Source organism: Triturus cristatus, chromosome 1_1 (genome assembly GCF_964204655.1).
Source record: "Triturus cristatus chromosome 1_1, aTriCri1.1, whole genome shotgun sequence".
NCBI classification, from domain to species: domain Eukaryota; kingdom Metazoa; phylum Chordata; class Amphibia; order Caudata; family Salamandridae; genus Triturus; species Triturus cristatus.
Window position 1 is genome coordinate 1,137,094,491 of NC_140579.1, and position 12,905 is coordinate 1,137,107,395.

Here is a 12,905-nt window from a genome sequence, read left to right on the forward strand (position 1 = left end):
TACAAATGTAACTTACTTACTTTGCCTTTGCATTTAACTGGCAGCTCTGTTGTCCATTATTGTAAATGCTACAGCACAGTCTATAAATACAGAGGATGATTGAGCCTTGCTTGGTGCTGAGAAAAAACTGTGTCCAAAGCTTGTACAACTAGTACAGGGAGAGTAGGGAAGATTTACCCAGCTCCAAGGAAACCTAGTACCACCACTTGAAACTTGGGAGAGGCAGCATGTCCTCAAAATATTCTTGGGTGCCAGCAGGCAGACGAGTGCTGTATGTCTTCGTATTTTACAACTTTGTAATGTAAAATCAATAATAATATTCACTCTGTGTTCTCCCTACAGTGTGGCATCTCAAGAAGCGATGCAGGCTGTGCCCAAGCCGTCCACAGAGATGACAATCCAAACATCCTCTCCAGCGTCAGTCAAGACACGCCGGTCAAGCACTTCTGCCCCCAAAACCCCGCTACCAGCAGAGGATGACTTTGAGAAGCTGATGTGGGAGTTGTCTGGAGGCCGTCTGGAAGAGGAAGCTGAGATCGACCTGGACGCAGGCAAAGACGAGGATGACCTCCTGCTTGAACTGTCAGAAATGATTGACAGCTGAACACCATTCAAACTTTAACAAAAAGCTAAACGGCTGTGTCATTTAAGGCACAAACTGAAAATTGCAGCAGCTTCCGGAAGTAGTGTTAAGCACACACGAACTGCATCCGGGCCTGCCCTGCCAGCTTCAATTTGAGAGCTTTCAATTTAGTTGGGCCAGTGTGCTGTAGCTACAAGACCGACAGCAGAGACAGAAAGCATAATATACGCTTAGGGGGCCTAACAAATGACAAAAAATGCATCGATGCCCTCCAGGTAAAAAAATAAGCTCTGTTCTTGTCCTTTTAAGACCGTAAATGCATTACAAAATGAAATCCTGAAACGGAGCGATCAGACTCAGAAGGCACATCATTATTTGCTCTTGGTGCATTGATTCATTTAAAGTTTGAGATTCCTTTTATTCTTATTCCGTGTCTATTGAACACTATGATTTGTTTTTAAAGTGGAGTTACTGAGTTCACTTACAAACACTACTTGGTTTGTTATTGTTGGTTTTATTTTTAGGAGGAAAGTTTTTTTAATTTTAACAGCTCACTTAATTGCAAAAACAAGTAGTGTGACCAGTGCAGATCCTCGGACCAAACCCTTTTCTGCTAGAACACGAACTGAAACTGAAATATTTTTTTAACCATTCTTTGTCACTTGGCAGTGAGCAGTGTTGTAAGGTCCTCTCACCTCTTCCACCGTCCTATGACAACCTCCCTGTAGACTCATTCCATACGAATGTTATTTGTTAGAAGTTTGCATTCACATCCTATTGGAACCATCTGAGTTGACCATTGACTGAGCAGCTGCTCAGAGTGACCTCCCTTCTGGGATCCTCATAAAGGGAAGTACCTCTCCCATTTTTTGGTTACAATGGCCTGTGGGCGACAGGCAGTTCCGTATGGGTTTTTTGTTTCCAGTCTAGTTGATATTTGTTAGCAAGCAAGCTGTCACCCTAATTCAAATTGAATTGTATTTGCTCTGAGATATCTTTACCGTGAAGCCTTTTTTCTATTCAGCTTCCATTTTAGTTTATCAGGCTGTGTCTGGTTTCTGTTTTTGCCTGTTGGAGTCTTATGTGCATGCTGGAGAGATGGCTGGATTACTGTTGCCCTCTTCCGTCCCAAATAGGGCTCTACCAGAAATGCATGCCAGAACACGTGTTATGCTGACCATGTTTATCTCTGCACGTCGGGCTCTGCATTTTTTCCAGTCTCGATTTGTTGCAGTCTCTTTGCTGAATAAGCATAAAGCAGAGTTGGGTTTACAAAGCTAAATTAATTACATTGTACATGGCAGGGTTTTTCTCGTTTAAAAAAAAAAAAACTCATACTTTATTTTATTATTAGATAAACAAAACGTTATTTTTTAAGTAAGTGTTGATCTTCCATAAACATATCCCACTACGGACTTTCTGCCTGTCCAAAGCAGACCTATTGTCCAAACAATCTGGTTAAATACCACAAATGAGAAAGGCGCGCGATTCCCAAGCTTATGATTGTGTTCCCCTAATCTCCTTCCTGTTTAGCATTTGGTTGGAGGACCAGTGTTTGCTGCCAAGGCAGTACGATTATTTCACCTCACGTTTACTCTGTTCTCTTGTCACTGCCGCTGTCTATCCATTGTAACGTTTTGTAAATACTTTTATTTTCCGTAGCGCTTTCTATGTATTTAAAACCTTGTTCAGTCATTGTATATGGGAGCCATCACTTATGCTGACAGCTAGTGCTGCATTTCAAATAAACCCATTTATGAAAACATTGCTTTGGATTTCCATATTGGGGTGCATGTGTAGGTGAACAGTGGGAGGGATGCTCTGTGTTATTGTATTCCATGTATTATACTTGTAAAAACATATATTATATCTATAGAACAGTGCTCCAGGTCCATGTAGACAGCGGGAGATCATTCAAATGTTTAGGACTAATAATGAAGATCCTACAACGCAGAAGAGTCCCTTACCTAGACTAGACAAGGCTGTCTTTTGATGCAACAAAATGAGCATATTTAACCTAATCAATAATGTGACTCACAGTGTGTGGAAACGGCATCACCTACAGTATTGATTTGTTTTGATCATATTAAAGTATTTCTTTCCAACACACTTCAGAATTAAGGCCCTGAAAAAAGTCTTCCCTCATGTCAAAAGACCTTCTTCTCCATGAGAACTTAATTTGGTCTTCCCAAAATGAATGGGCCCACCTTTTGAACCCATCCATGAAACTACATTACAACATCTTTCTTGGAAAGTAGCCTTTTTAATTACTATTTCTTCTGTGAGACCGATTATTAGCGAAAGACAAACACTCGGTTTTCAACACACTTCCGCACAAACGATAATGTGTGGAAATTGCATCACCTAGTGTATTGATTTGTTTTGATAATATTAAAGTATTTGTTTCACACACACTTCAGAATTAGAACCCTGAAAAAAGTCTTCCCTCCTGTCAAAAGACCTCCTGCATTACAACTTAATTTGGTCTTAACAAAATTAATTGTCCCACCTTTTGAACCTATCCATTAAATTAAATTACCTTCTGTGAGTTGAATTAACGAAATACAAGTGCACTCTGCAATACCACCCTATACTATATTTTACTCTGGTAGAGCACTATTGAGAACAAATCGTGCTTTCCTACCTAAGGTAAGCATCGAATTTTCCTATTAATCAGTCCAGCCCCTTACCAGCTTGTTTTTTTTTTTAACCCTTTCCCCCCTGGCTGAATTACCCATCACTCCTTCGACATGAAAAGGGTTCTAACATTTTATCTCCTTTTGTCTCTATGACACAGAGGAAATGCGTAAATTCAAGGCATATGAGCTGTAGATCATATACTGTGCATAGATCGCCATCTGGTGTTGCGCTTGGATGTTTGCAGTTTGTTTTTGTTCGAAGAAGTCTTTGTAGTCACGAGATAGGTGGCTCCTCCTTATGATAATAGTGCGCATGGACTCTATCCCCAGATTGTTTTTTTTCCGCCATCGGGTTCGGATGTGATATTCTACGCTCCGGGTCGGTATCGTCTTCGCACCCCCTTCAACGCGCAATCATTCACCGCACGACGATATTGTTCTCAATCGCGTTCCCTTTTCGACGTGTATCCTCCAACTTAAAAAATCTTCGATGCAGGCCGTTGGGCCTTGCCGCGCCGACCATGACGGCCATCGATGGAACAGACTCCTTTTAAAAAATGCACCAGGTGTGGTGCTAAATTCCCACACACAGATTTACACGACGTGTGTAACCTCTGCCTCTCCCCCGAGTATGTGGAAAAACAATGGGAGGCCTGTACTTCGTTCCGGTCGAAGAAAACCATCCCTGATCGTGTGGTCTGACGACACAATGTCCCGCGGCAGCAGCTTGATTCCAGACATCTTCGAAGCCGGTTCCGCAGTCCATTCAGAACTTCAACCTGCAAAAGAGGATATCTCCGTCTCCAAAGCAGCCGACTCCGAGGAAGACGAGCAGACTGTCACCCCGGCTCAGTGGACAGTGAGTACTACTACCCAGCCCACCACCAAACCCTCGGGCTCAGGTCAACACCGCGTTTAAACTTCAGACGCCCCGCCCTTGGGCCCGGCTATGAAACTGAAACCAAAGCTTTCCGACTCGGGCTTGAGTCATCCCCATACCGAACATACACCTTTGGCACCAAAGCCTAAAGCCAAGCCGATGCCCCACATTTCGTTACCAGCACCGAAAACACCTTTGACGCCAAAAACCCAGACTCCGAAGCCACCAAAAGACTAAGCTTCAGGGCCGAAATAGGACAAACCGAAAGCTTCGGAGGTGAAGCAAGATAAACCAAAAGCTTCAGAGCCGAAGAAAATGTCAGATCCGAAAACTCCCTCACCAAAGATTTCGGAGCCAAAACCACCTACAAAACCGTCACAGCTTAAACCCATTAAGGAACACTCTACAGCCAAGCTGCCAGTGCCGAAACAAGACACACCACTCAAAGAACTTTCTGTTCTAGAATCTTCGGATCCGAAGCAGAAAACGCTGCATATTGATCCAGAAACTGGCAAACTTCTCACCAAACCTCTAAAAAACAGAAATTAGACCTTCCAGAGGATCCTCTCATACCTTTCAAACGCAAGGACCCCTTATATACCTCCCTCTCCTCCTCCTCCCGATCCTAACTTATTCATCTCACCAGCAAACACACCATCACCTATACACTCACCTGTGCCACAAGATGGTGGGGATGGGGATATATTAGGGGATGACGATGACCAGAACATACCACAGGACCCAGACCCATGGTATGACTATGATCAAGATCCGGATCTCCACAATGACCCTGATCTGTATCCCTCCAGGCCATCCCCACACCATGATAACATTGGGTTTGCACAATTTATCCAAAGGGCTGCTCACTACCATGGGGTGGAACTACACACTGATCCCCTAGAAGAGGACTTCTTAGTGGAAACATTCACAACCTCACAAAAATCCACCCACACCCTGCCTATGCTAAAAGGCATGTTAAAACATGCACCATAAGTATTCAAAGACCCTGTTAGAGCCCGAATACTTACACCAAGGGTGGATACAAAAATATAAAGCGGCTCCTACAGACCCAGTGTATATCAAAGGCCAGATACCCTTAGACTCCCTTGTTGTATCTAATGAACGCCAAAGGGCTAATTCCCAGGCTACAGGCGACGCCCCTCCTCCTGACAAGGAGTCAAAGCTTATAGACGCTTCAGGGAAAAGAATTGCGTCACAGGCTGCTAACCGTTGGCGCATCGCCAATGCGCAAGCTCTCCTAGCGCGTTATGGCAGAGTGCACCATGACGAGCTAGAAAAATTGATGCAGGATTTACCTGACGAACACAAAAACAAGGCCAATGAACTCGTTCAAGAGGACAAACTGATAACTAACACGTCTATAAAATGCGCCCTAGATGCGGTTGATACAGCCTACCGTGCCATTAACACCAGCATATTACTGCGTAGGCATGCTTGGCTTCGAATCTCCAGATTCAAGCAAGAAGTTCAAACCACCATACTCAATCAGCCCTTCGATCAAGAGCATCTTTTTGGACCTGCAGTTGATACTCCATTGGAGAAAATGAAGAAAGGCACCGAGACTGCAAAGTCCATGGGGGCCTTGCAACTCCCTTCCCAACAGGGGTTCCTTTCGCCACTCCTTTTACTGGGATGGCTCCAAAACAATATCATCAGACAATCCCTCCTCATCTTATAAAAGCCCCAATCAATCTACCTCCCCTAAAGGATATTTTCGGGGAGGATACAGAGGGAACAATAATAGGGGAAGAGCCAGAGGTAACACCACCGGCTATTCCCCTAACACCAAACAGTGACTTCCCTTCACTACCCCTCGACCATTCCACTCCTGTCGGGGGACGTCTCTCACAGATCCTACCTGTCTGGAACTCCATCAGAACAGACAAGTGGGTAAGACAAATGATCCAGTATGGTTATTGGCTACAGCTCACCTCCACTCCCCAAAATATCCCTTCCAGACAATGTCGTCACAGCATCTGACTCTCCTAAAACAAGAGGTTCTTTCCCTGTTACAAAAACATGCAATAGAGCCAGTCCCCTTGCCTTCTCAGGGAACAGGGGTTTACTTCCTATATTTCCTAATTCCAAAAAAGGACGGCTCTCTCAGGCCAATACTGGATCTCAGACCACTAAACCTCTACATCCAGTCAGATCACTTCAACATGGTCATCCTCCAACAGGTGCTCCCATTTTACAACAAGGTGACTTTGTTTCCACTCTGGACTTAAAGGACGCCTACTTCCATATTCCCATTCATCCAGCTCACAGAAAATATCTCGGGTTTGTGGTGGACGGCCAGCACTACCAGTTCAAAGTCCTCCTGTTTGAAGTGACCACAGCACCCAGAGTCTTCACCAAGTGCCTCACAGTAGTTGCGGCTCACTTAAAAAGACAACACATTCACGTGTTCCTATATCTGAACGACTGGCTCATAAAAGCCAATTTACACAGCAGCTGTGTTCACACCCGAAAAACAATTCAATTGCTTCACGACTTGGGATTCACCATAACTTTCACCAAGTCCCACCTTCAACCATCAAACACACAAATGTATCTAGGAGCTACAAAACACGTCCAAAGATCTAGCATACCCCAACCCAATCGGAATACACAACATACAGGCTCTAATATCACAATATCTAGCCGCAGATTCCTTAACTTAGAATATCCCCAGGCATCAGGCTGGATCCGTACTTTTTTTCACAGCAGCACCTCTGTCTGCCGGGGGACGTCGCCACACGACCCCGCCCTCGTCCACGTACGTGACGTCAGCGAGGTTATACAAGTCCCTCCCGATGCGCTGATGTCAGTTTCTTCCTTTTCCGCGTGCAACGCGGATCTGGAGTGAGCGGTTCCTCTGGCCTCTTTTCAGGCCTTTTTTCGACACTTCGCGTCTGGAACAGTGTCTGATGCCTTCGAGCTTTAAATCTTGTACTTCCTGTTCGCAGCAAATGTCTGCGACCGACCCACATCTTATCTGTATGGTGTGTCTGGGCGAACACCACGACTCCACGGACTGCGACGCCTGCCAACAGCTCAAGCCGAAGTCACGGCGGGAGCGCCGGATGTAACTTCTTTCGGCACGGCTGGCCCAGTCGGAGTCGTCTCGTCCCCCGGCCTCTTCAACGCAGTTCCGTCGTCGATCGCCCTCTGGGGCCCGGGGCCGTCGTTCACCACTTCTTGGGAAGTCGCCACACGTGTCGCCGAGGTCCTCGACCTCACTCATCTGTTGTCAGGGGCACTGGTTCCCGGAATCTTCCGGACGTGCGCCCCCGACACCCCCCCCCCCCCCACCCCCTAGCCGCCATATCTGGGTGCGGTGGCGACTCGGGCCCCTATGGAGGCCTATGCCATGGCTCTGCAGGCCTCCCTTGGGTCCTCTCCCGTTCCTGGGGCGTCCTCGGGGTCCCCGATGGACTCGCCAGTGGGTTTGCCCCTGGTGTCAAACAAGCCCTTGCCCTCCAGGGACTTCGGAGATGTGGTATCGTCAGGGCGCAGCCCGGCTGGGTCCCCCTCTACGACCCACTGCACCCCTGCTGCGCCGCTTAGTCCCGTAGGGCTCCCTGTGGCATCGCAGGTGGTTGCTGGTGCTCAAAGCCTCGCTTTGTGCACGCCTCAGCCTTCTGGGCAGGCGGCCGCCTGTCCGGAGCCGGGGTCGGCGCCGTTCCGGCACCGTAGACTTGCCGCTCCGGCGCCGCCGCCTTCTTCAGAAGGAGAGCTTGTCGCCGCCCCTGCTCTGCCTCCGCTTCCTCCTTCGGAGTCCGAGCCGGTTGTGGTGGAGGCTCCGCCGGTGTGGCTCCGGAGGCTTGCATCCCCGGCTCGGGCGCCTTCTTCAGAAGGGGAGCTGGTGGTGGATTCGGTGCCGTACGGGGCCATGTCGGCGCCGGACGAAGCTCGATCGGCACCGACTAAAGTTGTTTTTGGCGCCGCATCGGCGCCGGGTTGTTGCCTCCTCTCCGGAAGTGTCTGGAGAGAGTTTGGCGTCAGCCTCACGCCCGGCGACGCCGGATGTATTCTTGCCTGTGCCGCCCTTAGAGTATGTGGATCCGGCAGGATCCCCGCCTCCTCAAGAGCACCCGCACCCGGCAGGCTCCTCGCCTCCTCACGAGCCTCATCAGGACCCCCATTCGTCAATGGGGATCCCCTCACTTGGGCATTGGTTGCACCCTCACTGTCTTGGGAGGTTAGCTTTCAGCCCTCACCTACTGATGAGCTACTATCCCCTCCTCGGAGGGCTACCAAGGCTGGTGCGGCTTTTCTCTGAGTGGTCTCCTTGGCCACTCGGATTTTGAACATGCAACCCCCTTCGTCGCCCATGTCTGTGGACCCTTTACTTGATGTCCTTCACCGTGGGGCAGAAAATGTGGAGCCGCTTCTGCCCTTTGAAGCTTCTCTTTATGATGCCCTTTTGGGTACCTGGGTTTGGCCAGCTTCCGGTGATCCGGGGCTCGTTCGGTCTTGCACCGCCACCGTCCTGCTCCACATGATCCGGTCTGCTTATTTGTGTATCCAGACGTGCAGGGATTTGTTGTGCAAACTGCCTTCCCTTCCTTGCGCCGGCTAATGCTTCCTCCCTCCCGGGAGTCCAGATGGCTTGAATCATGGGGTCGGAACATCTTTGCCTCCATTAGTGCTGCACTACGGTCACTAAATACAGTGTGTGTCCTGGCTCGGGCTACCTCTGCCCTGTGGGACTCTGCAGAGTCCTTGCTCTCCACCAGCACTGAAGGCGCTCGTGTTGACCTACATCTTGTCTGGGATGGCCGTGACCTTGCTGAGTTTACAATCTGCTCCGCCTTAGATACTGTTGATTCCTTAGGTCGGGCTATGGCTGGTTCAGTCGCCTTGCGGCGCCATGCTTGGTTACGGGATAGCGTCTTCCCGAAAAATATCTGGGAGAGACTTGTTGATTTACCCTTTGATGGGATTTTGTTGTTTGATGCTAACGCCGATTCGGCTGTTCAGCGCCTTCTTGCGGGCCTTCGCCCCGCCCCTTAGGCCTGTGTTCCTCAGGCGTATGTTCTGGGGTGGTACCTTTTCATTTAGCATCCTTTTGATGCGTTGTGTTTTAGGCTGGTAGTAAGCCTCAGGTCTTCCTTTCCCATGGTCGGGGTGATTACCCTTTCATTTAGCATCCTTTGGATGCATTATGCATTTTAAACTGGCAGTTAACCGACTGTGGCAGTGTTCCAGAGATTGTTCCTCGGACTGTGGCTTGTCCTAATAGGTGTTCCCCGTTGTTTGTGTGCGCATACTCCGTGTGGGGTACTTGTTTGCTATTATATAGCTCTGTTTATGTCAACTGGGCCTAAGAGATCCCTTGGCCTCTATGCGTCCTCTGGTGCTCTTATCTGCCGTTGTACGGTGCTCAATGTTGTGCCTTGGCGTCATCTTCTATACGTCATGGGTCATCTTGCTTATTTGCTTCATTCTCTTACTTGGAAGGTTTTTCGGGGTGGTCATTACGCTTTAAAGGCAGCTTTCGTCTGTCATTACTGCACCAGGTGTGTTCCTCTACAACCATGTTGCATAGTCGTGGCTGGTTTACCCGTTTTTGCTATATATATGTATTTATGTATATATAAAAGTTCCATGGGTACTCTTCCTAATTCTACACCTCTCTTCGAGGCTGCAAGGTCGAGTCCGAAGTCTCCATGTTTCAGGGAGCTTTTCAGTGCTGCATGCGGAATTGCCAATAAGGCCCTTTTTGCGTTCACTTACTGGGGTGGTTCCCCGGTTTTAAACTGCTCCCTTCTTCGTGTTCAGTTACTGAACGATTCTCTCTTCTGGACAAGGGTTACTTTCCTTCTAGTCGGAGGGTGTGGTCTGAAATTCTGCGATTCTCCCTGTTTCTACGCCTTAGTACTTTGGTGCCTCTGCTGCACCTTCCTTCGGATGTGCCTCCCTCTTTAAGTTCACCATATACTATATCAGCTGGGCATGCCGGACGGCTCTTCTGATGTCAAAAATCCTAGGTCTACACCCTGCATATCTGTATTTCGTGTATTGGGTCTCACCTTGGTCTTCCAGCTTCCTGGTCGAGCGGCCTCATGCTTATTTTAGCTACACCACCTTATGGTCTCTGTGGCTGTTTGCTCTGTGCATGTTTCTGTGGTGGCCTGCATCAGCGTGCTTAGGATTGTTACTGTTCGCCCCTGTTCCCCCTTTTGGGACTGGGTGTGCACTTGGCGTGTTTCTTGTCTCCGCCTGCAATTCTAAGAACATTGCTCATTTCTACTCTTGAACTTTGGTTCTTGGCTGTAGCCTCTCCGGCCTTCCTTCCCTGGGCTAGCCTGGTAGGCTTTGGTTGCATCTCTTCATGTTTCTTCTCAACCTTTGGTCAGTGTTCATATAGTGCGCCATTAAGCTGAGAGTGGTCCTTCTTCCTCTCCCTTTCTTTTGTTCTGGTATATGGCTGGTGCTGTTTCTACCTCATGCTTCTACAGGTATGGTGTAGCGCCATTCTGGCCATTTTGGGATGTCTTGCATCCCGTTCTCTTTTGCTCTTCCGAGCTATTTGGGTTGCTGTCTGGCTGTTCCGCCACAGCCTTCCCCATTGTCCGTCACTCTGTTGCCGGCTCAAGTGCTTGACGCTTTCTGATGTTCTGTCGCAGACCCACCTCCCCTTTGGGGTATGGCTGTGGTATCTATTCTAAGTTAAGGAATCTGCGGCTAGATGTCTCTATCAGATGTACGAGTTACTTACCTTCGGTAACGATGTATCTGGTAGAGACGTTGTCTTGCCGCAGATTCCTTAACGCCCACCCAGCCTCCCCGTTCTGCGAGGACCTTTCCAAGTGGGGTTCTCCGCTGGCCTCTTTCAGTTGCCATTGGTTTTTCTCTCACGGGTGCTCACATTGTTGCGTCCCTTTGAGAATTGCCATAATACAGCTGACTCGCTCTCAGGGGTTTCTTACCTGTAAAATCATGCCTTTTAATTAACCTTCACCAGGAGATTCATCTTCATTTTCTTTTCTTCTCCTGCTGCCTTCCCTCCCTCCCGCCTTCTCTATTGGCTCAGGGTTCTGGTCTCCTCTCCAGTAATCTTCTTTGGGCATCTGTTGACCTCCGTTTCAGACCTCCATTACTATAGGGGCAGTGCCACTCTTTTCATACCTTCCTGCGGTGGACTGTTCTCTCCGTGCTCCCTTCTTGCTAGACGCAAAAACAACAATTGATGGACAGAATGCAGAACAATGTCATACATTCACCCCAGTACAGAGATCTGGGCCTAAATCCATCGTTTTTTTGCTCACCATGCCGTTCCAGTTTGAACCCAGCCATATGCAAATCAGTCTTGACCCTGTGCCCCATGGGAACAGTCCAGCCCGAACTGCCAAGCCAGGTCCTCCCTGGACTGGAAACAAGCATCCTAGGACCGGTTTCGGGCTTTCAGCCCTCGTCAGCCAGGATAGCTTGATTCCAGTGGCATGGAGAGCACGGGACTCACGTCTGAGCATACCCGTCCCACTCGGGGTGACAAATGCAAAAACAACAATTGATGGACAGAATGCAGAACAATGTCATACATTCACCCCAGTACAGAGATCTGGGCCTAAATCAATCGGTTTTTTGCTCACCATGCCGTTCCAGTTTGAACCCAGCCATATGCAAATCAGTCTTGACCCTGTGCCCCATGGGAACAGTCCAGCCCGAACTGCCAAGCCAGGTCCTCCCTGGACTGGAAACAAGCATCCTAGGACCGGTTTCGGGCTTTCAGCCCTCGTCAGACAGGATAGCTTGATTCCAGTGGCATGGAGAGCACGGGACTCACGTCTGAGCATACCCGTCCCACTCGGGGTGACAAATGCAAAAACAACAATTGATGGACAGAATGCAGAACAATGTCATACATTCACCCCAGTACAGAGATCTGGGCCTAAATCGCTTTTCGCCCTAAGTGGGATGGGTATTCCCAGACGTGGGACCCGTGCTCACTACGCCACTGGAGTCAAGCTATCCTGGCTGATGACGGCTGATAGCCAGAAACCGGTCCTAGGATGCTTGATTCCGGTCCAGGGAAGACATGGCTTGGCAGTTCGGGCTGGACTGTTCCCATGAGGCACAGGGTCAAGACTGATTTGCATATGGCCATGTCTAAACTGGGGTGGTGTAGTGGGCAAAAGAACGATGGATTTAACCCAGATCTCTTGACTGGGGGAGAATGTCTGCATTGTCAGCATTCTGTCCATCAATTGTTTGCTGTAACGCTTTTCGCCCTAAGTGGGATGGGTATTCCCAGACGTGGGACCCGTGCTCACTACGCCACTGGAGTCAAGCTATCCTGGCTGATGACGGCTGATAGCCAGAAACTGGTCCTAGGATGCTTGATTCCGGTCCAGGGAAGACGTGGCTTGGCAGTTCGGGCTGGACTTTTCCCATGAGGCACAGGGTCAAGACTGATTTGCATATGGCCATGTCTAAACTGGGGTGGTGTAGTGGGCAAAAGAACGATGGATTTAACCCAGATCTCTTGACTGGGGGAGAATGTCTGCATTGTCAGCATTCTGTCCATCAATTGTTTGCTGTAACGCTTTTCGCCCTAAGTGGGATGGGTATTCCCAGACGTGGGACCCGTGCTCACTACGCCACTGGAGTCAAGCTATCCTGGCTGATGACGGCTGATAGCCAGAAACTGGTCCTAGGATGCTTGATTCCGGTCCAGGGAAGACGTGGCTTGGCAGTTCGGGCTGGACTTTTCCCATGAGGCACAGGGTCAAGACTGATTTGCATATGGCCATGTCTAAACTGGGGTGGTGTAGTGGGCAAAAGAACGATGGAT

General features: G+C 48.9%; 1 protein-coding gene across 9 annotated transcripts in view; it reads left to right on the top strand.

Moving 5' to 3' along the window:
* Positions 1-2,346, top strand: part of LOC146871736 (zinc finger CCCH domain-containing protein 11A-like) — an 858,888-nt gene extending 856,542 nt beyond the window's left edge. For all 9 annotated transcript variants that reach the window (XM_085651275.1, XM_085651281.1, XM_085651282.1 and 6 more), the window contains one exon: positions 343-2,346. In XM_085651275.1, the coding sequence (XP_085507401.1) occupies positions 343-604 (262 nt within the window). In that variant the 3' untranslated portion in view covers positions 605-2,346. The remainder of the gene's footprint in view (positions 1-342) is intronic.
* The last annotated feature ends 10,559 nt before the right edge of the window (positions 2,347-12,905 follow it).